The 26,065-nt window shown below is 45.0% G+C and overlaps 1 protein-coding gene across 1 annotated transcript in view; it reads left to right on the forward strand.

Moving 5' to 3' along the window:
• Positions 1-26,065, forward strand: part of DYNC2H1 (dynein cytoplasmic 2 heavy chain 1) — a 1,714,832-nt gene that overhangs the window by 955,330 nt on the left and 733,437 nt on the right. The window contains exons 58-59 of the mRNA XM_085621461.1: positions 10,484-10,607; positions 24,039-24,160. Coding sequence (XP_085477587.1) covers positions 10,484-10,607; positions 24,039-24,160 — 246 coding nt within the window. The remainder of the gene's footprint in view (positions 1-10,483; positions 10,608-24,038; positions 24,161-26,065) is intronic.

Here is a 26,065-nt window from a genome sequence, read left to right on the forward strand (position 1 = left end):
CAAGTCGACTGGGGTACAGTGCTTCTTCGGCGGCGATTGCTCCTCATTTGATGTATGTGTTACATCCACCCTGTCCTCTGTTATCCTTATTTATGCAAATGAAACTCGAGTGTGCATGCTGTGGACAATACTAATGCAATGTCTTTTGAGGTTGTTCAATAAAAAGATCTTTAAAAAAAAGCTGCAGCAGTCAGGGTATGCAGGTAGGTGGAAGCTCTGTTTTCTTTGTCAGTCTAATGGATGACATCTGCTGCAGGCCACAGGTGACCTTTAACTTCCCATTTCATTGGTGTAGTTTCCTATGCTGTATATTGTGGCCTTACTGAAAAGTTAAGTATGCAAATTCGGAGTTAACCTACTCTGTCATGTTTTAGGTGTCAGTTAATCTTCTACACAAACTATTTTAGTATTAAATATAAATTTGAACCAGGTAACATAGTAAGCTAGCCTAAGCTTTGCCCAGATGCATTGGGTTGTTTTGTGAAGAAATTAACTTGAATAATGCTATTGTCTGAATGTCCATAATGATATAGGGCCATATTTAAAGTGTGGTGAGGGGCCCAACATATTTAGTCCTCACCGCCAGCCAAGCATTTATCTTTGTGCCTTTAGAGGAACCGCTGTCACGACAGGTCCTCTGAAGGCCCAGGATATTTTGTGCGCGGCTGCCATCTTTTAGGTGACCGTTCATCAAGCTTCTTTGTATTTTTCCAGAAACTAACTCCAAAAGCAAGAGTTTGTTTCTGACAAGCATACTTCTCTTTATTGGCATATTTATGCCATAAGATACTAAAATAACGTATTTAAAATGCACAAAATACATCAATTAAAGCCTGAAGATTATAAAAACAGTCTCGATTTGGTATCACTGTGACTAATCGATAACCGTAGAAGAGGCTGTCTGCGCTCTTCTTGTCGTACACCAGGCCCCCATGATATATCCTGCCACAGGCTTGTAAATGGTTTGTGACTCTAATCTGGCGCAGAGTGCTTGTGCTTCTGTGCAAGATGCGATCAAAAACTGTTTGAACAACAGGATAAGCCATTTACAGCCTCATGCATCAACCCAAAATCCAGTCGGTAAAATACCGATTCGGTAATAGCTCCCGGTATTAAGTAAAAAATACCCAATCCCAATGCATCAACCCAAAAGCAGAAATCGCTATTTAAGGAATCCTTAAATAGCGATTCTTTAAATAGGGATTCCTTAAATACCGATTCCTTAAATAGCGATTGCATTTAAGGAATCCCAAAGTGAGATTCCTTAAATGCAATGCATCAAAGTTAAAAAATTAGCGATTTCGCTAATAGGGGGAGCAAATTACCATGAAGATGAACTGCATGGTAATTTGCAAAAACTTTGAAAAATGCACTTTTGTGCATTTTTCAAAGTTTCATGTTGCGCACACACATGCCCTTAGAGCATGTGTGTGTGCAACATATGTGCACATATCATTTTCAGGGGTGCAACAGGGTGTCCTTTTGACACCCTGGCACCCTTGAAAGTGCTCCCGCTATTAGCGATTCGGTAATACCGAATCGCTAATACAGAATGGCTTTACATTCATTCCTATGGGCCTCCAAGCCCATAGGAATGAATGGGTAGGTATTCCTTATTACCGATTCGGTATTACCGATTCGGTACTAAGGAATATTAAGGAATCGCTATTTGAATAGCGATTCCTACATGCATAGCCTTTTGCTATTCCTTATTAGCGATTCCTTATTTTTCGCTAATAAGGAATCGCAAATGGCATTGTTGATGCATAGGCCCCAAAGTACCTAAATGTTTCGTTTTAGTGCAAAATAACCTAAAGTGTTTTATTAACTCCTGACCACTCACTTCACAGTCACGGAGGTCAGAATCGATGCAGCTGTCAAAAGAATTTAGCAATATACGTTTTAATGGGAAAAATTCATAGGCGGAATTTTAAATATAAAGTGTGGTGTGCAGCGGGGCCGATGTCTATTGTTCAATGCCCAGGGTGTTCTTTGTATGCAAATAATTGCGGGTTAAAATGGACAGGCGTGCTAAGCCAATGCTAGCCTTGAGTTTAGTGTCTAGAAATGCTTTTCTTTGACCATAGCAGCAGTGGCATTGGTAAGGTAACTGGTTCTAGCCAGAGAAACTCAAGGCCAATGTTCTTTAGGGCAGTTTTTTTCATAGTTTGTCCAGGGATTATGATGAATTCTACCAACGGCAGATATTTCGAGTATTGCTCTCAGGTACGATTCTCCATGACAATTGCGAATTTAAGCGCAGCCCAGACCGGGGCTAGGACTAAGAGCTCAGAATTAGAATCTATCCCCAGTTCCAGGTATAAGGGAAGAAGTAGTGTGCCAGGGTTCAGGTGTAATAGTGATCTCAAAAAAGAGTTTTCCATAGTTTGGAGCTGTTTGCTGTTGTTATACCCCCATAATTCTGTGCCATAGGTTGCTGCTGCCACTGTGTTTTGCTTATATACTTGCCAATCTTATTCTTGAGCCTCATAATGGCTTTGACAGACCGCTGTAGGGTGCTAGCTGCCTTGTCAACCTGGACATGCCTGGACAACTTGTTGTTAAAGGAGATCCCCAGATAGTCGTAGTCCTTGACAATTTCAAATACTTGCCAGCAACTCCTGTTGATGTTATCAGTGGTGGAGATGATCCCACTGGCATTTTTGTCTTTTGCGTGTTGATAAGGAGGTCTGTAAGGCAGCAGTACCTTTCAAAACTGCCTAGCCTCCTGTGCAGCTCATTTTGTGTGCGGGATAGTAATACTGTGTCATTTGCAAATAGGATAGCACATTTATTGTTGCCCAGCATCAGTGTGTCTGTGTGCTCCTTAAGAATTCTTCAGAGTCGTTCTGGAAGAGGGATGGGGCGAGGACACATCCTTGATGCACCCCCGGACAGATGTCAAAGTAGGGGGTGCATTCTCTTTTGCTTCAAATACCAACGCATGCATGCCTGTCTTTGTGTAGTATTTTAATGGCTTGTAAGAGATGTTTTTCAACTCCTTCATTAAGCGTTTTCTACAATTTTGATCTATGTATCAAGTTGAAGGCTGATTAAGGTCGATGAAGGACAGATTAAGCGGGCACTTGAGCATTTGTGTGTACTTGGCACACATCATATATAGTTTTATGGCTAGGTTGATTGTATTGATGCCCCTGCCGAACCTCGCCTGTGCGTCTATGAGGACAGTATTCCTGTCCACCCAGGCCTGCAGCCTGTTTAGGAGTACACGCCCCAAGATTGCCTTTAGTGAAGTCTCATCATTCAAATAGTTCTATCTACTCCACTTTACCGCTCTTCTGCTGTTGCTTGGGACGATATTGGCGGCAAAGTGTTTGGACTTTCTCTACTCAGTCAGGACTTCACACTTGAAGACTAAAATATCATGGTCACTCTCGGGTCTTTGAATTACTTCCATGTCCTATACCAAATCCCGGTATTTTGGGGGGAAGAGAATATAGTAAATCAGGTTAGTTCTACTATTTTGAAATGTGGACACTTCAGGGCTATCAACCATTTAGAAAAGTTAATTGCAATTCGGTAAGGAAATTGTAGAATAATTTCCCTTTCTTATGCCTGCTTTGGAGAAGAGATCTTCCCAATTCAGGTGACATGATGCCCCAATTTTTGCCCTTGTCAGATTTTGCAATCTCCCATAGGTCTTTTAGTGGATAGATGTTGAAGTCACCGCAGATGAGGAGGTAGTGCTTACCATTGCTGGGAGCCTTGTTCCTTATGTCACAAACAATTGTCCTTAAGGCTGCAAGGTGGTCCTCAAGTTTGTTGCATTTATTTGGGTTCAGGTATACATTTAGAACATCCAGCGTAATGCTAGTTTTGTATGCACATGGGCCAGTCTGACATGCAGCGTATATAGTGGAGATACAGTTGAGGAGATTTTAGTTGCTGATCATTGAGATCTAGGCCGTTAAGCCCACTGTTTCCCTACCTTCTACGTAGCTTACTGCCCTTGATAGCAAACCCAATAAAATCCGAGGTCACCAGTAAGGCACTACTAATATTTGTCACCCATGTCTCCTGGAAGCAACATATCTCCTTTGTGTTCCCAAATTAAACCCAGTCAGTGACTTCAAGTTTTGATTCCAGTCCAGCTACTGTCCATGACAGGAAAGTAATCGCATCTACTTCACCTTGACATTATCACTGTCCATGGTCTTGCAGGCGTGACCAGGAGACAGGGCTTTGCTTCTGTTAGAAACGTGTGCTCGAAATTAGGCCAGCTCTTGGCCAGGTTTTTCAGAGCTATTGAGGACTGCTGGCAACCCATTGGCAGTTTGCTTCATCTATTCGGAGAGCAGGCCTCTTGTCCTTTTTGACAGCGACTTTCCTGTCGGTAGTAGTTCTCCACTTGGTCCCTGTCATGTTTTTTTTGCATCGTTTAGCGTGCCTGGCAGGAGTTTTTAGCTGCCTTCTGGCTTTTTGGAGGATCCTGGGGCTCTTGTTGCCTGCTTGGTGTGACACATAATTCCTTTAAATGATCATGCTATGTGCCAGCTAACTTGGCCCTTTTCTGCAGGAGTATGTTCAAGCCCATCACATGGAGGCAATCTATCTTCTCACTGATCAACTTTGGGGTGACTGATGTATAAAACTCTAGGTCACTGTATGTACCCTTTCTTATTGCCTCAATTGCTGCAGGCCTCCGGCTACCCAGATTTACTAGTTTTATGTCCCGCAATGACATCATAGAAAGTGCAGCAATAGTCTGGAACATCTCTAGCAGACAAGCACAATTTAGTGGGGCTTGGTACACAGCGTCTGCAAATAGGACGATAAAGGTGTAAATTGCGTTGGTACGTGGACAGCGTCTCTAATGATGGAAATTGGTGATCCTTGGATTATTGATTCAGAATCTCCTAGCGGTTTTACATGAGATGGAGAGAACGCACTTGCGCAGGGGTTTAGTGACATTGAGCCTGTGTTGAAGGCATGCCGGGTTTCCTTAATGGTGGGGCCTGTGGTTGTTTTGTTCATCACAATAGGAGACTGGCTTAGTATATGGTGCACATTTATTTAAGTGATGCACCTTGCACATATCCAGGAAACGCTTTGGGTGATTTCAGTGGTCTTTGATAACTAGAGAAAGCTCTCAAAGTGGTAGCTGCGCATAGCAGCCTTCAGGCTTATCTTGAAGGAGTGTAAAGCAGCTTGTTTTACCAACTTAGTCTGTAGTGGAAGTTAGATGAAAAGAAACCACACAGTGTTTAGCAAAAATAGCTCCATTTATTACAACACACAATCGCTATCACATTGGTAAATCTCCTACCTGTAGATATTGACACAATAAACAAGAATACTTCAAAAGCAATCAGCTAAGTAGCACAAGATACAGTGGCCTCCAGGGGGAGACCAAACCATATACTGAGAAAGTGGAATGCAAACTGCAACGGAGGACAGGACTTGGACCAGAAGACCCAGAGGATCCGAGAATACAAGGAGCCACCCAATGTAAGTACCCAGGAACCCCACGGAGGCTGTGTACAGAGTGGAAATACAGCTGCGTGTCCATTAGAAGTCAATCGAGAAGTCGCAGTTGCAGTTTTAGAGAAGAAAGACCCTTCCTGGAGGACCCTGAAGAAACCCTTTGGAAAACAGAAGGTTGGAGAGCCACCCCATCCTTGGACGCCACAGGAACCAGGTTACTTGTACCAGGGAAGCCAGGTGCATAGGGGTGAAGTGATGTCAGAACCTGCCTCTGGAGAAGACTGTGAAGAAGTCTGGTGGAATCCAGGAGTGTATTCTAGTAGTATAGAACCTGCAAGCAGCAGGGACAAGAGTCTGTCACTCTGAGGTGACCAGGAGTCACGGACACAAAATGCCCATTAATGTCGGGAGGGTCTGAAGAGTCGACAGTGACCTTGTCGCTGCAGCTGTGAGAACCAGGCAATGCTGAGGAAGACCAGGAGCCGTGCACAAGCTGTCCCACGTTGGATGTCAGTGACAAGGTCGTTGGCGTCTGGCGGGAACACCAACAAGCCTTAGTAGCCACAAATGGCGTGGAAGATGAAAAAGGAGCGACGTTAGGACCAGCAAGGTCCAAGGGACTTACCAACAGCAGGAGAGTCGGAGCAGGCCCAAGCAAGTGGGGGAGCGTACTGAAGCAAGAGAAGACCCTCAGGAGAATCCACAGGCTGAAGGCACAGGAGTCGCATGACGACCTCAAGCAGCTCACTAAAGATGGAGGCCCATGATGCAGAGGATGCAGTGAGGACACTGATCTTGGAGGGAAGAGGTGCTGTAGGCTAGAGCTTCTTGTAGCCTGAAGATCTCTGGAGTGCAGAGCCAACAAGCCTTGCCAATGGCAAGTCGACGCGGTGCACAAGGGTTTGGTCCCAGCCGTTCCAACGGATGATACTGGACTAATAATTGCATAGAGGACAGGTCAGGCCTCAAGTGAGTTGCAGAACCATAACCTGTGTTGCTGAGTCTAGGGAAGTCGGTAGGACGACAGGAGCTGCAGACCGGTCAGCTTCGTTTCAGTGCCTGCAGATGCAGGGGAGTGACTCCTTCACCCCAAGGGAGATTTCTTCAGGTGTACTTGATGCCCACAGGTCTGTTGAAGAACCTGGAAGAAGCACAGACACAGTCTACAAAGAAGATTTGAAGAACATCGAGACCAGGAGCAGCAGGAGTCTTTTTTGGTGAAGTCTTGGTTCCACTCAAAGTCCAACGAAGTGTCCAGACAAGGGAAGAGCAACGTAGTTTCAGGGTTGAGTCTTGTCCCACAACAAATCTGAGGACCCACCCACAGGGGAGCCCTAATATGCCATAAGGAAAGGGTTGGAACACTTGGGGGTCCCTCCCAGAGGAGGGAATGGACAGAGGAGAGTATATTCCCATGTCCTTTGACCAGTTTCGTGCCAGAGCAGGAGCCCAGGGCTCCCTGAACTGGTTTAAACTGGAGTATGCAAGGAGCTCCCCAAATGTGCCCTTCAAAGCAGTCTGATTGCGCTGGTATGCGCCCCCACCCCAGCCCATTACACTAAGTCCTGTCTGGGAGGTGGTCATACCTCCCTGTGACAGGAAACCTATGGTTATACCTTTCCCTTAATCGTGCCTGGCTCACCAGCAGGAGGGCAGAACAGTGATTGTGGTCTGTAGCCGCACTAGCTCGCTTGCAGACCCTGAAAGGCTGTTACCAGGGTTACAGGAGTGTCTCCTAATGAGCGCCCCAGTACATGGGATCTTAATTTGGTGAGGACAATACTTCTCCTTCTTCATTCAGGAGCTCTGGTTCCCTCACTACTTCTGTACTAGTTTCATAGATCTCATTGATATCTGTTTTCGGGGCCCTCTTTCTTTTTGCGTTTTAGCTGCAGCAGTTTGGTTTGCCCTGGATATTTGGATAGAAGTCAGTAATATGTTTCTTAGAATTCCTTTGCAATGCACTGGTTGCTGCTGTGGCAGTGTCCGGAGCTTCTTACCAATCTCACAGGGCTGGAACGACTGGCCCACGTAAGATGGCAGGGGTTTCATATGTGTAGTTATACAGGCTGCAATGGGGAAAGGACTTTGACTATTCAGAGGTTGACTTTTCAAAGCTGGTACTTGTATTCCCCCCTTGTATTTAGCTTGTTGGAGTTTTTTGTTCTTACGGGCAACACATTATTGTACAATTGAAGGGATCCTTGAGGAATTAAAGCACGCTCCCGTGTTTATGTAATGGTCATGTCTTTGTCCAAATGCAATGTCCATTGGGCCCAGTTAGGCACAGGAAAGCAGTCCAAGTGATGTCTAATCTTGGGTCACTGATAGATCGCAGATCCTGGCCAGACTGCAAATATGGCGGTCCGCCAACCGAACGGGTAGGGCACGTTTGTGCCACAAACACCCCTCCACCAGTTATTCCTCCCCCCAATGACAAGCTCCAATATTACAAAGGGTCACAAGAAGATATCCACATAATCAGTGAGAGGACCGGGGGGAGGGGGATCAGACGATCTAGTGGTGCTATTAGCAGGTGGGCAAGGAGGCAGCCAAACAGACAGGGCAACAGTTCCAGTCAAATGTCTGATCCAATCCAAGCCAGTGCAGGCTGATCAAACAAATGCCAAGACAGCCTCCAAGTACCACTGTAAATCTATTGAATCATGGCAGGCTCCCAGCCACATGTCTTTCTGTCCTCAAGACCACTCAAGGTTCGAAAGCAAAAGCAATTGCATTCCCTTGCCCCTCAAAGATTTTGTGTATCCTCCATGCTGTAATAAGATGCTGATAGGAGGAAGATGGGTTGGAGGAGCCTCAAGAGTCGGACTGTGGGCAAGTATAGCGGCGAGGGCAGGTGGTGTGGACAGCTGGCGATGGAGTCGGGGATAAAGTCAGGGAGAAGGAGGGGGGATGCAGCCAACCGGTGAGCAAGCCGCACAGGCACCTATGCTGGCCGCCTCCATGCATTGCGGCTCTCCACCTCTATCCGAAGCTCTGCAGTGCTGAGGTAATTGGATGGAGGCAATTGGATGGAGAGGCTGCAGCCCCAGACAAGCAGCTGCAGCTCTTCACCCTTGCGGCTCATTTCCCCTCAAGTCTGGCCCTCAGATCCACTGCAGAGGGTCTGGGCACTCCGACTGACCTCACAAGAAGAGAGCATCATCCGACAACCAACGTCAGAGAGGGGCCTGGTGGCTGGTGGGATCAAGGTGTCGGGAGCTAAGCTGCTGGGTGTTGCTAGGCCATTTAGTCACTGAGTGTTGCGTTTCCGAAAAAAAATAGACTAATAACCCCCAACACTTTCTCACAGGGTGTGGGATCATTGTTCTTTTTTCACTGTTTGGCATTGCAAGGTTTTTCCTGTCAGTGATGGACAGAAAATAAAAATCAGATCATCCACTCTAATAGGGCGATCGGTGTGATGTCCTTACTCCGACTCGCCCTACTCCATCAACCCGTCAAAGTAAGCTTCCCTACAGCAGACTCAGTGGGGGTACTGCCATTAGAAAGGTGTTGGTCCACCTGACTCGAACTAGAAAGGACGAATCAAGGGTCTGGCGGGCAAGGTACACCTCCACATTTGTGCCGAAGTATCCTGTCTGCCAAACTCTAAATCATGCCCGTAGTGTTTTGAACAAAAGACAAGTACATGAGACATATAGCTCTTAGTGAAGACACTTTTGGGTGCTGTTCTGAGGTAAATATGTTCTTTGAATAGTTGATTTCTACACTCACAGGTAAGGAATCTGCAGCTAGATGTCTCTATCAGGTGGTCAAGTTACTTGTCTTCTTTAACCCCTTATCTGGTAGAGACATGATCTAGCAGCAGATTCCTTACCGACCCATCCATCCTCCCTGTACTGTGGATCAGTTTTTAGTGTCAGGGCTATTCCCCTTCAGGGCCCTAGTTGTGTTTTTTAACACACCACGTTCAGTCACTTCATGGCTCCACGGTTCTGGCATGGAAATCCATGAAAAGTACTCACGTCAGTGCACCAGGGTATAGTCGACGCGGACGTCACTTCAACAATGAACTTGACATCTACAATGTCACGCAGACTTCACCAACGTCACCTATTGACGCGCAGGGATGCTGCTATCAAAAATCTTCAGAATCCAGCCTGATGCCTGAAAGTTCACAGGTAAGGAATCTGCGTCTAGATCATGTCTCTACCAGAAAAGGCGTTCCTGAAGGCAAATAACTTGTCCAATGGGCTTAATGCTGACCCTATTCTGTTGACTGCAGTGTTGACCAATTTATTTGCAGAAACATTAATTATGGCCACCGTTGCAATCAATCAGAATAGGCCCCTCTGTTAGGTCCATACAGGTTAGATGGTGGCAGCCATTTGTCATTGCTCTGCACCTCCCTGGACCCTATTTTGTAGCCTCAGGAGGCACACGTAGCATAAATGCAGGTTTTTTTATTTGGGTGCAAAATTGGCCCTTAGTGTGGGGGATTTTGATGGTTTTATAAACTAAATTTCGACAAGCAGGCAAACTACCAAAATGTTGTCTAATTAATTTTTGGGCTGCCTATTTTGCCCATCACTAATTGTAGCCCATTTCTCCATGTGTGTAAGTTAAACACCACACCTCCTCTCCTCCAACATATTACGGTAATTTCAAAATTTGTAAAATTATATATAATAACCTTTCTGGCACATAGAAAAACTTAAAAAATATATCTTAATATTCTGGTAAATTATTTATATTTATTCTCTACTACTTTAGTAAGATATTGTACTTAAAAGTTGTGAATGAATGCTATTGCAAATTATCTTCCTCTGAACAATGCTTTTTCCTCATCTCTCCCAGGATCTTAAACGCTTTGAAAGGAGTTTATTTTCAAATTAAATAGTGAAAACCACATAGAAAAAGCTATCCAATTTTAAAGAAAGTTTATTTGGAAAATCAGTTCTAAATTTTATTAGAGCCTACAATTGTATTAATTGATGCTGTTAAACATTGAATTATGTCTGTATTAATCTTACTTGTGGTGTATGTTCATGAAACTGTCTAACATTTATTACAGCTTCCTTGCTAAAAGAGGAGTTAGAGAAGACATAGCAACCTTTGATGTCAGAAATATTACCAAGGAAATACGAGCAAGTGTAGAAGAACTTCTAACACAAAACAGAGCATCTTTTGAACCAAAGGTAACAACTTTCCAGGTCCTATCTTTTCATTCAGGTTTTTTTTTTTTTTTTTTTTTTTTTTTTTTAAAACCTTTATTTAGCACTATGTACAAGACAAATACGGGCCTACAACCATCCGGCCGGCCTCGACACTTCTGAAGCTTAATAGCAAAGTATATGTCCACTCGGTGGCACGGCAGCACATAAAAGCATACGACCTATGTTACAATAAATCCACGTGCACCGAGTGGCAGGAGACAGTAAGGTTAATTTTAAAAATTTTTATGTAAGGAGATACAGAAGCTAGAACGGATCAGTGTACAGAACAGACGATCATATGATAAATGGGTAACAGCCAACAGGAGAGTCAACTAACAGTGAACACATCTAAAATGGCGGCACGAAACTATAATACCAGGATATAGATACGCAGCGAAGTGTGCCTCCCAGCCGCTACCCTCCGAACACCAGTCCCCCCCACTGACCCTAGAAAAAGTCGTAAGAAAAGGACGGAAAAAAGAAAAAGAAGGCCCATAGAAACAAAAAACGTGCCGAAGAAGACCCCCCACCCTACACGCATGCCGAGGCTATGGCCTACCCCCCCCCCTAGCTACGTGTCTGTCGCCCCATAGGAACCCGAAATGTAGAATTAGGGAAAGAAGAGAAAAAAAAAAAAAAAAGGACCATAATATCACGGTTGAACCCAGGGAGAAAAAGAAGAGTGCACTACCCTACTACTCCCAGGAAAAGGAAAAGCGGGGAGGAGCCCACCCCACTGCCGAACTCCCGGACTCCCGCGCCGCCCATACATCCTGCGCCATGTACAACACAGTATCAAAAGACCCACGTAAACCCGGTGGTCTCGAATCAATACCACCCAGCACTTCACAAGTCCTCCCCCCGGCAGAAGAAGGAAACAGGAGGCGAAAGCACAGCGACATGTAGCAAAAAACAGGTCATTAAAAACTACTCAGCCAATATTGCAAAACGTGTATCAGTCCAGGTCCCCGTCTGCCGATCCAACCAAAGCGACAACGAGCATGCCATCACCCCTGTCCGGACCGGCAGATGTGGTTCAGGCCCGTCCATTGCTGCGAGTCACCTTCAGCCAGGACAAAGAGACAAGATGGCCGCTCTCGAGGAAAGGGGACAATGAAGCCGTATCGTACCGCAGGATCCCAAACGCAGCAGGAACATGCCACAGAAGCTCCAGCGATAGGTGCATTCAGGGTAACATCTGGCAAGGGAAGTGAAAGGCTAGGTCTCAACAGGTAGCTCGTAGGCAGAGTCACAGCGTTCAAAGTGAATGGTGTCCCTGCGACTGTATCCGTGTCGATGGGTTGACGCGTTACATTGTAGCCAGGAGGACTCCGCGCCACCGTCCCTCCGCTCTGCAACATTGTTTCACCTCCAGGGGAAAACATGGGCGGCGGGGGATCCTCCAGCCGGGAAGGTCCCGTTGCAGACAGTGCCTCATCGATTCTCCGGGTCAGCGCCCGGCAAGTACTCAGCATTGCCACTTTTAACGCCACGAGGGCGGCCAATACGTCCCCACAGGTCGGGTCTCTCTGTACCAAGCATCGGTCCGCCCTATCCCGCTGCTCCTCCGATGCGGCAATCAGCTCCGGGGCACATGGGCGTGCAGACACTGCGAGTCCAGGGTCAGCCAGCGTCTCAGCAAGAAGAGCAGGCGCCATTGTCATCTCCACTGCAGGCAATTAGTGGCGGGACAAAAGTGACTATGTATACCGGAGATCCGAGGATGTAGACACCGGAAAAGCTTCGTGCTCCACTCGGGAACTGCACAGGGCGAGAGCGCCCCACGGTTGCCGTGAGGACCGGCCGTTCGCCGCAGGAAGACACTTCAAAATGGAGTCCGCTCGCTTCTCTTCAGGGTGGCGGAGGAGAGCTAGTATTAGGGGGCTCCAGCGTCGTCCACACCACTGCCAGCGCGAGGGGGAGTCCGACCCGGACGTAAGGATCCGACTCCAGTCGCACAGCCAGCGTTTTCACCCCCGCGACCACCCGCAGTATTCCAGCTCAGCACCCCGTCCACATCCCTCGGCGTCCAGCAGCGGCCATCTACGCAGGGACCAGGGGGAGCGCCGGAGGTCGAAGTAAACACCGAGTCTGCTACCAAACCCGCCGACAAAGGTGTCAGGAGAACGCCAGTCACTTCAGTGCCGGTAATCCGCGGCGGTAGAGCGGCGCAGGTCAGGAGAATTGATCAGGATTAACAAAGGAAGCCAGACGGTCCACGGAGCCGGGAGCTCAAGCGTCCGTCCCGTCGGCCATCTTGGCTCCTCCCCCTTCATTCAGGTTTTAACCATCACAAATGGTATTAATTCTCATGGATAATGCCTTGTTCGGCAATCCTATTCCTTCCCAGATACAGAGTTACGTCAGACATTGCTAGTTGCCCCTAAACACCAATATGTGATTATCCAATAACTTTGAAGGTCTCCGCTTCTAGGATTCTTTGGATCTGAGTTATCGCTACCAGTCTTGTGCGTGGTCAGTTATACCCCATTTGGCTCTAAGATCCCCAGTTGTCTTGACTGGTGAGTTTACTAACACACTTCCGTCCTCAATTCATTTTGTACCTTTATACATAATCTGCTGAAGTTTAAGGCTTTTCCTCTTATGTTCCAAGAGTTTTGTTTTTGCCTAACGTGTACTCCAAATGCACTTTAGTTCATGCACATCTTTTATTTGAGGTATTTCATTTCCCACCAAATCACTCGTATTTCTATGCGGAAAGTGGATGTTGTCTTTATCTTACACTATTAAATGCCAAACACAAATGTTCCATTGTGAACTTTTTCATTTTCCTCATTCATGTTTTTGTCACATTGTTACTTGTCAATCAAATTGGCAGAAGGCTTTTTGAAAAACGTAAGAAAAATGGCAACCATAAGGTGTATGCACTTTCTCACTCGTTGAATAGCCAATGTGGCAAGATGGGAAGATCTAATATTAAAAGTCCTTAACCGGATGTGACGTAGCTGGTTCATATAAGATGCCATGGGAGACAGTGATGTCACGTCCTTTGTTTTTTGCACTGCGGCTGATAAAGGGTCTGGAACTCTTTTGTTTTTGTATTGCTTTTGTAGATGTATTCTGGTGATAGTACCACACCATGTCATCCCATGCCACCTTTTAAGTTATCATGCACTAATCCTTGCATCAAATATTGCCGTTGGGTGTCTATCAAAAACCCCCCCACTTCGACTTTCATCATGTATTGGCAGGTCTCAGTCAGTTTTGTGTGGTCTTTGTTTCCAAATTCACCTTACTACAATATGGTGAGGGAGACTAAGTACGATATCCTCTCTACAATGAAAATATGCATCCTGAAATCACTCCCCTGAGTATCACCATAAGAAGCAGTGCAAGCACAGAAGGAGCTAAAGGTCCAGGGAGTATTCTAGGTCCTCATCAGGACCTATAGAGATCCTTCAGATGATTCCTCAGGTGCATTTCCATCTGCTCATCCTCTACTTAGTGTGACCTTTGGACTACTATAAGCCCTTCTGCCTTTCTGTTGCCACTTGACTATTCTACTGTGTTAGGGGTTGCCGAGATACCTTGCACCGGCATCCAGGCAATTTCATGGCTACAATTGTGGCACTCACCCGCCCTGCGGTCAGCTTACTACCATCTCACTCCCGCACCTGCAAAGCCACATTAGCTTGCCCTTAGTGGAGTACAGCTACCCGGTTGAAGGCAGGATTGCTTTACCAGGCCATAACATCGGACTGATGGGTCCTTCAAATTGTCTGGAACGAATACACCTTATTCTTCATAGTCACACCACCGCCCCCTCTGCCATCCTCGGAATGACTGACGGAGAAGCATCTGTACGTCTTGTGGCTGGAAATGCAAGCCTTTTTGGCCAAAGGGACTATCGAGAGGGTGCCTATCAAACGAAGGTCATGCTTGCTATTTCTCTTACTTTCTGGTGATGGAAAATTATGGAGGCCTTCTTCCTATTTTACACATGTGCCCTCTTAACGCCATCCTTCGGTAAGGCAAATTCAAGATTTTCACCTTGGCCCTGGTCTTTGCCTCCCTCGACCCTGGAAACTGGATAGTGGCGTTGGATCTGCAGGACATCTATTTCCATGTACCCGCCCTGCAGGCCCATAGGTGCTATCTGTGGTTCGTGGTGGGACAGGAGCATTTTCAGTTCATTGAGCTCCACTTTCATCTCATCATTTGCTCTCTGGTGTTTACAAAAATAATGGTGATGGTAAAGGTCCTTCTTCAGAGGTCAGGGGCCCCAGTCTTCCCCTACCTCGACGACTGGCTGTTGAAGGAGGACTGGCAAAAGGTAGTTGTCAACAACCTCCAGACTGAAGTCTCACCTGAGTCATTCTCAGACGCTCCCCTTTATCGTAACCGTTCTGGATATGGTTTGGTTTTGTGCCTTTCCATCGGAAAGGAGAGTCCAGGGCATTCAGCCTAAGATCCCAATCTTTCAGCCACTGTCCTGGGTTTCAGTGAGGTCGACTCTGAGGCTGCTGAGACTGTTGCCCTCCTGCATCCTGCTGGTCTTACACGCAAGGGGCATATGTGGACTCTGTTGATGGATCTAAAGTTTCAGTGGGCCCAGCATCAAGGGGACCTCTCCGACTATGTCTGGAGTTTGAAGGAGACTACAACAGATCTGCAGTGGTGGTTGCTGGACCGCAATTGGGTCAGCATTAGACCTCTTTCACTCATAGCTGACAGTGGTGACTGATGCGTCACCTCTGGGTGAGGAGGCCAGTTAGGAGAGGAAGAGATCAAAGGCCTCTAGTCTTCTGCAGAGTCCTGGCTTCAACCTTCTGGAGCTGATGGACATCCGCTTAGAATTCAAAGTCTTCCTTCCGTCCATGAAAGGGAGGGTGGTGCAAGTGCTCATGGACAACACCACCGCCTTGTGGTATTACAACAAGCAGGGTGGGATGGAATCATGGACCCTGTGCTAGGAGGCACTCTGACTCTGGAAATGACTAGACCATCAAGGAATTTTCTTTGTGGTGAATTACCTGGCAGGATCTGTGAATGCCAGCGGGCAAACTCAGTCGCACATGCAAAGAACTTTTGTCCCTCAGGGAACTGCGTTGAGCCCTACGTTATTTCATATTTACATGGCTCTATTCAACAATGGGGCTTTAACCTGATTTCTTATACAGATGACACCCAGCTGGAGCTGTTATTCAGCAGAGAATACCGTGGTGGAGAGCTTCCATGGCTGCCTAACTACGATGGCCACCTGAATGAAACACAGTTGTCTGAAACTTAATTCAGATATATTTGAAAGTCTGGGTTTTGGTGAATCCATCCCATTGATCTCAGTCCCCCGTGGCCTAATGAACTTGGTGAATATGCAAACCTGAAGCAAGAAATCTGGGTATTGAACTTGATAAAGATCTCTCTTTAAACCAAATGAGGACTATTACAGCCCTATGTTTCGCAACACTCAAATCATTAAAAAGACATTGAATTTGCTACCTGGATACGCTCGAAAATGCCATCGGAAATCCGATGGCAGGTACGCTCGTAAAGCGGGTCATGCCCCCTCATTTTAATGTTCCAAGAAAAGCTCCATTTTACCGGGGGCCCCCGACCCTGCAGGGCGGGCTCTGTAAACAGGAACGGAGAATCCTGTTGCTGCAGGTAGTACCAAGAAAAAAGTAGAGCCCAACTCCGACTTCTCTTCAAGCCTGACATTTATTTGTCTGCATGACAGCATTAAAACCACTCTTGTACCTTACGCGTTTCAGCGTTTGCCGCCTTGTTCACAGGTGAGTGTCATTCAGTCCCAGTGGTCACATGGCCTTACGAACAACTACAGGCCCCATCATGCACCATTGTCCAACTTCATGGTATGACAAGGTGAAGTAATTTATTTGTGCTGCATAGCGTTTTTTACTTGCCAAATGCCATGAAAAATAATGTCATAATTTCATTATGCTTGGTAGCGTTTTCATTTAAGGTGCTTGCGTGAATTAATTTCATTAGCAAAGTGCATATTGCTGCTGACATGCTCTTGATACTTGCTTGAATTGCGGTGTTTTTAAGAAAGGCATCCCATCTTAATGATTTCTTCAAATGCGGTTTTCCAAAAGAGAGAAATCTCCTTTCTCGTCTCCCTTTCTCACTCGCGTTTACCCAATAGCCGTGGAAATCCGATGGCAGGTACGCTCGTAAAGCGGGTCATGCCCCCTCATTTTAATGTTCCAAGAAAAGCTCCATTTTACCGGGGGCCCCCGACCCTGCAGGGCGGGCTCTGTAAACAGGAACGGAGAATCCTGTTGCTGCAGGTAGTACCAAGAAAAAAGTAGAGCCCAACTCCGACTTCTCTTCAAGCCTGACATTTATTTGTCTGCATGACAGCATTAAAGACCACTCTTGTACCTTACGCGTTTCAGCGTTTGCCGCCTTGTTCACAGGTGAGTGTCATTCAGTCCCAGTGGTCACATGGCCTTACGAACAACTATAGGCCCCATCATGCACCATTGTCCAACTTCATGGTATGACAAGGTGAAGTAATTTATTTGTGCTGCATATATATATATGTATGTATATATATATATATATATAAATATATATATATATATATATTACCTACTGGCGATAGCCAGTAGGTAGTTATAGTTAGGACCACGTTTCCATAGGAAAACCTCAACATTCTATTTTGAATAACTTTGGCGCCGGTCGACGAATCCTCGCGAATTTCTCAAAATAGGTGGGGCGCTACGCTCCGCTCCTACCCTGAAAGTCTCGGGGGGATTCGTCAAGCGGGGGCTGAGATAAAAGGGGGGTCCCAAAACGCGTTTTTCCCATGCATTTTTCCATAGGACCTTTAGAACGAGCTACAGCCCGAATGGCTGAACAGAATTACTCAAAATTTGGCAGAGAGGTAGTCCCTAGGTCAAGGAAGTGCCTTTTGTAGGTTTGGTGTAAATCTGTTCAGTAGATTCTGAGAAAATAGCCTTTAAATCAATATATATATCTGAGCCAGCTTACGGTACGCTTACCGTACGCTTACGGTAAGCGTACGGTGGCGTGCGCGAGCGCGATTCTGATTGGCTCTTAGATCTTAGTAAACATTCGAATCGGCCGAAACCAGGAAGCGGCGGCCGCCATTTTGTCTCTCGCACTGAGAGAGATTTTTAAAAAAAGGAAGCCAAAAAACATGTAAAGGGGCTGTTTTGACAACTCCCTCCCACATAGTCATGTGGAGGGAGTCCCCAAACATCCCCCAAGTGCAAAAACGGTTTTATTTTTTTTTCGGCAATTTCACGGGGTACGCTTAACGTACGCTTACGGTAAGCGTACGTTAAAAAATAAAAATAAAAAAAACTCTATCCACACTTACCCCACCCCCTGTGCTTTTGGTGGCCGAAGGCCACCAAATGTGCTGGGCTTATTACAATGGAAAAAAACACTATCCACACTTACCCCACCCCCTGTGCTTTTGGTGGCCGTAGGCCACCAAATGTACAGGGCTTATTATAAGGGAAAAAAACTTAGCATTTAAAAAACCGTACAAATTCACTTAAAAAACCATAGGTTTCACACACGTTATAGTTAGGAATTAGCATTTAAAAAACCTTGCAAATTCACTGAAAAAACCATAGGTTTCACACATGTTATAGTTAGTGGAAATTTTACTGATAAAAAACCAATGAAATTGCCCCGTTATAGTTAGCGCAGGCAACTATAACTCACGCGACCGCAATCTTCTGCTGATGACATATGTGTCTTTATGAAAAAAAAATATTTCTAATATATGTATAGCTAAAAATTTATGGAAGAAGACATGGGCAAATAAGTGTCTAAATACAGTATTAGCATCAGCAGAAGATTGCGGTCGCGTGAGTTATAGTTGCCTGCGCTAACTATAACGGGGCAATTTCATTGGTTTTTTATCAGTAAAATTTCCACTAACTATAACATGTGTGAAACCTATGGTTTTTTCAGTGAATTTGCAAGGTTTTTTAAATGCTAATTCCTAACTATAACGTGTGTGAAACCTATGGTTTTTTAAGTGAATATATATATATATATATATATATATAATCCAAATCTTGTATTCCGTATAAATTCCAGGAATGAGAAGACAGCACACCAGGAAACCGCACAAAAACTTTATTGTGCGCTAGCTTTAGAAGGACTTCTACAGATTTGGATTATACCACAGTGGCTGCTGCCGCCACTGACAGCACCAACGTTGCAGGCCTGGGGGCTGCTCTTGCAGCAAGCTGACGGACATATATATATATATATATATATATATATATATATATATATATATTTATATTTATATATATATATATATCCACAGAGTTGCTCCTTCTGGACTGTCTGGGCCCCTCGGAGGGTGGCACGCACGCCGGCGGTGCACACCGGCACACAATATCCACACCGTCACACTTGAGTAAGCGCGCTCTCAGAAAATCGCAGAACTCCGGGAGAATGATTGTACCACCATTTATTCCACAATGCGTTTCGGAACCGAACCGGAACCGAAACACGTTGTGGAATAAATGGTGGTACAATCATTCTCCCGGAGTTCTGCGATTTTCGGAGAGCGCGCTTACAGAAGTGTGATTGGTATATATATATATATATATATATATATATATATATATATATATATATATATATATATATTCACATTCAAACATGTTTACCGTTCAAAGGATGCCGCTCTCAACAACAATGCTGTTTTTTAAAAGATATTTTAGTTCATAGCCATTTTGTAGAGGAACTTGTAAATAAGAGAATGCAGATTACAGGATTTTTTCCTTGTACTAGCTGTAAGGCTTGCAAAAATAGTTCCTAGGTGATAGACAATGTAGCACCAGGAAAGAAGGCCAAGCGATGTATTAACAAGCTGCTCAATTGTAACTCCAGCTATGTTGTGTATTGTTTGGTATGTCCATGTCATCTCCAGTACATTGGCAGTACTATCCATCCGGCCAAAAAGCTTGTGCTGAAGCACACACGGGCAATCACCAACAAAGATGCCTCGTATCCCGTAGCCAGGCATTTCCCTGAATTCCTCAACTCGAGAAGTGACAAATTACGCTACTTCTGTTTAGATCAGATTCTCCACAGTGCTCCTTCTGCTCTCCCGGCCCTTGGTAGAGGATCGCTCGTGACAACTGAGCGGGCCAGGCTTTAATATCCAAATCCACAAGTAAATAAGACGACCACTCAGGGGGTCTTAGAAAGGTAGATTGTATTTTCCAGTAACGCGTTTCGACTGACAAGCAGTCTTGCTCACACACTGGATGTGAGGTACAGGGTTGGTTACATACAGAATCTCCCAAATAAAAGAAGGACCAGAGATGGTTAAAATAAGTACGTAAACACGGCATCCATTTTGGAATGTGCAATTCAAACAGTCTAAATACCAATTACTTTATTGCATTATAACCTAAAGAGCACAAGCTGCTGTGTCACTGTGAAAATCAGATGACATACATATTCAAGCATAATTGCAGGAAAACCCTCTTAAGAAAATTTACTAGAGACATTACCCTGATTATCAAGTGCCAAATGCGCCCGAGACTTCAAACTTGCAACAATGATGGCATTCATATTTGCTTGCCTATGAATATTGAAAACAAAGCACATGCTTATAAACAAGTGGAAATCCATACAGTAAATTACAGGTATCTCATGTGCCATGTGCAATGTTAAATTAAATAACAAAACAAAACAAGTTTGTGTGAAGACAGCCCTGGGTGTAGCTGAGCTGCGCAGCCTAGTGCTAGAGTTCCCTTCTGCATAGTGCATGAGTCAATAGGTGATCAATGATTCACATCTGACTTGGTCGAGTACGTCCATGTGTGACGTAGTGCTCGACTAGTCGTAGACTCGGGAATGGGGAGCCAGAAAGGTGTTATGTGCGGAAACAGTGCAATGAGGTCAAGTTCTCTATCGTACTAATCAACAAAGGGAGATCTGAGTAATACACCCACGTACCTCAGCCAACTGCAGGTTTAACAAAATAACTGATATGAAAATGTGTGGTTTACAAAGATGAAATTAACACACTGTGAAACTACAGAGAAATTGATTTTATCTGTGACGTGCCCTCTACTGCTTAAACGTGATGTTTTTTGAAGAAAAGGGTAGGGACACTGGATGAAGGTCTTCTCCTCCTGTCGGTCCCTTCCTTTTCCCCTGCGAGTTAAAAATGAGAAGAAATATGCAATACATGTAATATGCATTCAATAAAAACACAGACATGTTAATACATTTAGACACAAATAGGAGCATATAGAGCATTGAAAATCACAAGTAAATATTCATCAACACCAAAGTAATCAAATGTACACATGATCAAAGTCAGAAATATGTTAATTCTCATGGAGGTGGATTCCTAACTCTTCGTCCACATTATGACCTTTCGGGTATCTGCACTGGAGGTCTAGGATATGCCATGATTCTCTTTTCCTCAATAGTAGGGTTCTGTTCCCACCTCAGTGGTGCAGAGAGGGAGCAGGGGGCACGTTTGCACACTTTTGGCACTTACTGGAGGTACATGGTGGGCTAGTTGGGCCCCAGAGACCCTCAGGACTCAAGGGGAATTAATCCCCCAATTTACAATGTGCCAGGGGGCGCGTTTGCACAGTGGTGCAGGTAGGGGGCGGAGCCTAACAAAACAAGTGTGCAAACGTGCCCCCTGGTAAATTGGGGGATTAAGTTGCGTTCAATCCTGAGGGTCTCTAAAAGTCAACTAGCCCACCAGGTACCTCTAGTAAGTGCCACAGAGCTGCATTGCAGAGAGGTGGTCCGAGGCCATGCCCCTTTTTACACCACTCTTTGGGGCTTACTGGAGGTACCTGGTGGGCTAGTTGGCCCCAGGAGGGACCCTCAGGATTCAAGGGGACTTAATAGGGATGCCATAGGTTTCAGGTACGTTATAGTTGGAAATTAGCATTTAAAAAAACCTTGGAAATTCACTGAAAAAAACCATGGGTTTCAGGGATGTTATAGTTACTTGGACAGTTCACTCGTACAAAACCAGAGAAATTACACCATTATAGTTAGTTCAGCTAACTATAACTCGCGCCCCTGCAATGCACTGCTGATGACATCACATATTACATCATTCATGACATGGTCAGTGACATCACTGATGACATCACTGATAACATCACCCATGTGATAATCTGATGCACCTCCTCATACCCTAATATAACCTTTGATACACCCACTCTAAAATACAGACTACCATTTTTGAAGCCATAGTCACACCAATACCAGTTACAACATACCGACTTACTGATTCCTAGGACTACACACACATCCACTCATTCACCCATACAGCCACTCATAGATGCAGTCACTCATTAATACAGCACTATCATATGCACTCATACTCCTATACAGACACTCACACACCACCACTCATCAAGAGTTACTCACACACCTAGTCAGTCATGCAAAGAATGAATCACACTTCCATTTACTCACCTATACAGTTATACACGCACCACATCACTTATTCATACAGATACTAATGCATACTTGCTCTCTTACACAATCACTGATACAAGTACACACTCATCCATACAGCCATTCTCACAATCACTGACTCTCACGTATAGTCCTTTATATACTCCAACTCTCACATACACTGCCTGTTACATATGTAGTTACTTCGACATGTTCCACTGAGACATCCATTCACTCACCAACACACACACTCACCCACCCATACCGCTGTTTCCACATGCACTCTTGAAACCAAACACCCAGTGAATCAACCACTCACACATCTATGCTGAGAGTCACACACCACCACACACACACTCAGGCACCCATACAAAAACTCAGGCAACCAATCGATAACCCATATAGACACTCATGTAGCTACTGACCAACCCATGCAGCAGCTTACACAAGAACAGAGAGACTGATACAGACATTCACACAGTTTAGTCACTAACCCATGCATTCAGTAAGACACATTTAATCACTCACTTATACAGTCACTCACGCACCTACTAAATCCTCCATCCAGACACTTATACACCCACACATTCTTCATTACACCTTGGCATATATATAAAACATATTTAAACTTTATAGAAACACACAGTCACGTGGATGATGTCATCAGTGATGTCATCAGTGATGTCAATTGAGATGTCTTCAGTGATGTCACTGACCATGTCATGAATGATGTAATATGTGACGTCATCAGCAGTGCATTGCGGGGGCGCGAGTTATAGTTAGCTGAACTAACTATAACGGTGGAATTTCTCTGGTTTTGTACAAGTGAAATGTCCAACTAACTATAACGTCCCTGAAACCTATGGTTTTTTCAGTGAATTTCTAAGGTTTTTTAAATGCTAATTTCTAACTATAACGTGCCTGAAACCTATGGTTTTTTTAGTGAAAAAAAAAATATATATATATATATATTTATTTATTTTCTTTTAATTCTGGCAGTTCTTGTCCCTTCAGTGTATTGATCTTCAGCAGATCGCAGTCTGCGAAACTCTAAACATAGTGTGTGTGTGTCCATTCTTTGGTTATGATGGCAGATCTGCTGGGTATCCCTTTGTCGCAACATCCTACCAGTCTTGGGGCCACCAATTTGCATCTGGGTGGAACATAGCAACCCAGTCAAGTTATGGTGTAGTACATAAAATATGTCTCAAATATGGATTTCACCAAATGGTGGTCTGCTGGGAAATTTCTCGCCTGATCAGGTCTCTCTGTTACCTAAAACATCTCAAAGGAAGTTGTAGAGCCCATAACACTAACTACGATGTCATAATATTCAGAGTTTCACACCTCACCATCACATGGTCCACTGTCACTTATATTCACGGTGATTCCATTCCGGTTGGTGATGATGACGAAGGTCATCGCAGGCTACAGCTCTCTACCAGATATAAATGTATCTACTGCACCACACCGGCACAAGTCATGGACAGAGGGCCAGCAGTGCAATTACACTGCGTACCCTATGCTATTGTTTGGCCTTCTCCCCTTTCTCCCACAGGTCGGCAGTAGGTCCTTAATGAAATGTCAGTCCTCACCGACATGGGCCATGCATGCTCCATCATGTCTCAGTCTTGAAGATTGGCACTGGGGAAAGGTCTCCACCTATTGATATACACTGCCCCACACACAAAACAGGTTCTTCTTGTGCCTCACAGCTTCCTCGTCTTTGTTTCAGGGCTGCCTCATGCTCCTTTCACAGCCCAGTTGATGGAGCCTACATTCAGTCTTATAGTTGAAAATGTCAAAGCTAAGTGATATGCTGTGAATTATTGTAAGAGTGTGCAGTTAGATAAGGGGGGGATGTTAGCATCACCCTTCCATTAACAACTTAATAAAATTAAATTTGAAAATGTATAACCATTAATTTCAGTGTTTCTGACAAAAGAAAGTGTAACTCTAATTTCTGATTATGAAACTTTATTTCAGAATGCTAAACGAGCCAGTACCGCAGCTGCCCCGCTGGCTGCCTGGGTGAAAGCCAATGTCCAGTATTCCCACGTCCTAGAAAGAATTCAACCCTTAGAGAAAGAACAGGCTGGACTCGAATCGTAAGTGCCACAAACACCTAAATTGTCAGTTTCTTTTGCTGTTTATTATAATTTCAAGTATCATTTAATTATTTTATATCTGTAAATCACTTGAACAATTTAATAGCCTGTTAATATCTTCTAGATATAATCTTCTATTGCCATTCACCTATCACTACATGAGTAAATGTGCATTAAGGATTTCCCATCTTGTTACCACCTCCGACTGTAGGAATCTGGCTTTTTATGTAGTGTACCAAAGTAGGGGTACACCATGCGAAAGGTCCAGATGACCCTTATTGGTTTACTGGGCTTACTTTAATAATCCCAAATGCTCTATTTGTGGTAGTGTGGTTGAGCCGCTTAAGGTTATCAGAGGTGAGTGTTAAGCATTTGTTACACCCACAGAGTGAATAAATGGTACACCCACTCAATAAGAAATCTGAGACCAATTTATAAAAACAACACATGTTCACAAATTTTAGACATCAAATTCATTGGAATCAGGTAAGTACTTTTGGAGTTACGAATTTAACAAAGAAACAGTAAAATGCTCAAATAACAGCCTAGATGCCGTAATGTTATCCTATGGGAGGAAAGACGTCTACTGCATACATATACTTGCAAGTGGTTGTAGGAGGTTCTATTTAGGACTTAAGGTGCTTGTGGGCAAGGTCCAAAATACCCCCAGCAGTTCAGGTTTACCTGCCCTTGTGTGTTCTGGCGCAGAGGTGCTGGTCTTGATGGTAACCTTGAACGCTAAACGGTTTAGTCCAAAGTACCTGTAACAAAAAGGCTGCAAGAGTGGAAAAGTCCAGCAGAACATAAAAAAGGGGGGTTCGGTTTCTGAGGGTCCTGGGAGCAAGGGGGCACAGTCTGTTGTCGTGAACCCGGACTTATGGGGCTCTGGGGCAGTGGTGTTTGCGGGCTGGCCACTTGCATAGGAGGCTCTCTCGGTTCTTGGTCTTGACCTGCAGAGGGGAAGAAAACAGACGTTAGAGTGGGCTTTGTCGGTTCTGACGTCTCTCTGTGGGCTGGTGGGTGTTGATGGTGGTGTTGTACGGACTTGACACTCAGCAAGCCTTGGTTGCTGCAAGTGCTCCGATACTCAGGGTATGGTGCAAGGGAGCTCCTGCAGAGTCTAGCATCTGAAAACTCGGTGGAGAGACACGGCTGACCTCTTGGAACCACAGTGACCTTCTCCTGGTGAGATGCGCCGTCAGTGAGCCTGATGGCCAGCAAAACGAAGTACCGGACAAGTGCGGTCGGTGCCATGCAGATGCAGGGGGGTAGCTCCTTCACCCCAAGGGAGATGCTAAGTGGTTGTTGAAGTGCCAGCCAGTGCTCCAAAGCTTTGGGAGGATTCACAGCTTTTGGACAAGTTGGGGTCGCTGCAATTGTTGAGGGGCACAGAGCCAGGAGGGTTTGGTGGCAAGTTTGGTATTGTCCTCAGTTCGCGCATTGTCAGCTGTTCTTTGTCCTTCTTCTGTTACCAGGTAGACGAATCTGAAGCTTTTGTGTCGGAGGGACCCCTAAATTCTGAATGTAGGAGCTTTCCTGGGAGTGTAGGGCAGCAGCCAATGGGCCACCTACCCCCTGGGGTGTCTACACCCCCAATATGACCACTTGCTGCAAGAAGTGAGTATAATCTTGACCCAGTGATCCTAGTTTCACCAAATCCAAGATGGTGAAACCCTTCTTCGACTGTCCACTTCAGGTGGCCCACCTTAGGGATGTGCCTAGCTTGTAAGTGTGTAACTCCAAGAAATGATGGACGGAATGCTGAATGATTCAAACATTCTCCCGCAGTCAAGAGATCTGGGTTAAATCCATTGTTCTTTTGCCTACTACGCCACCCCAGTTTGGACCCAGCCATATGCAAATCAGATCTCTTGACTGGGGATGAATGTTTTGATTTGTTCTGCA

The sequence above is a fragment of the Triturus cristatus genome, chromosome 8 (assembly GCF_964204655.1).
Source record: "Triturus cristatus chromosome 8, aTriCri1.1, whole genome shotgun sequence".
Classification (NCBI taxonomy): domain Eukaryota; kingdom Metazoa; phylum Chordata; class Amphibia; order Caudata; family Salamandridae; genus Triturus; species Triturus cristatus.